An 896-nucleotide genomic window follows, 5' to 3' on the forward strand; every position below is an offset into this window, starting at 1 on the left:
AGGGGCGCCGCGGTTGATCTCTTATACTATTTTCTTTTTAAAAGCATGTCTACCTTTTCTGGCAAACTCTGTTCTGGCCTAAATGTGCCACTTGGTGCCGATTCTTCTACTGCTACTTCAATGACATTTTGCTGCTTAGGTAAGCTTGAATGCGCCAAGATCGGCGTCGACCGCAGGCCTTATTCCGGCTGTGATCTGATTATCAACGGCCTTTGCTCGCTTCACCAACTGGACCATATGTTCGCGCCCTTTAAGCATTACCAAGGCATCGTCGAGTGTCACCTAATGAAATATACAAGTGAGTCCTCAATTACTAATTGCAGAACCTCCTCGCCGCGTACCCATAAACGGTAGCGAATACTCTCGGCCCAGTCGTCATAGATTTTGTTGCTTTTCATCAGGTACGAGAAGTAGGTGTAACTCTTATCACCGTCCTTGAATTTCAACTCGCCCAGATTGTGCGCAAGTTGAGCTCTCACCTGCAGCGTCACTAAGTTAGTAAAAGATTGCAAATCGGCGAAAATGGGCGTAGGGCTAGACATACTCCTCCTTCTTCGATAACCTCGCGCAACGCCGCAGTCTCGATATCCTCGCCCAACCCCCTTTAGGCAGCAAAAAGTCACCTTTCTTTGGATTCGAGCTTGAAATCAGAAGGATTTGATGTTGGCCTTGTTCGTTTGTCCGCATAACGACGGCAGATGACAAGAACCGACTGCCGTCTTCACCAAAGCGTTGGTCGCCGCGGCCTATGTGAGATATCATATACTTTGGATCTGGGGTTTCCATGCCAGGAAAGGGGGTAATTTTCCTGCGCATTCCATCGGGCGTGGACTTCGTACCCTTGAGTTTGTTCGCCACATCCACCTTCCTCATGTCTTCGATTTCGCCCAGCTGCC

The 896-nt window shown here is 48.9% G+C and overlaps 1 protein-coding gene across 1 annotated transcript; it reads right to left on the reverse strand.

The window, feature by feature from the left end:
• Window positions 1-135: 135 nt before the first annotated feature.
• Window positions 136-873, reverse strand: PPTG_17750 (hypothetical protein; the record flags this gene model as incomplete). The annotated part of the gene is made up of 4 exons (XM_008915708.1): window positions 136-282; window positions 342-479; window positions 545-602; window positions 767-873. 4 exons carry the CDS (start codon window positions 871-873, stop codon window positions 136-138), a joined length of 450 nt encoding a protein of 149 aa, XP_008913956.1.
• Window positions 874-896: the final 23 nt, after the last annotated feature.

This window comes from Phytophthora parasitica (assembly GCF_000247585.1).
Source record: "Phytophthora parasitica INRA-310 unplaced genomic scaffold supercont2.74, whole genome shotgun sequence".
Taxonomy (NCBI): Eukaryota; Oomycota; class Peronosporomycetes; order Peronosporales; family Peronosporaceae; genus Phytophthora; species Phytophthora nicotianae.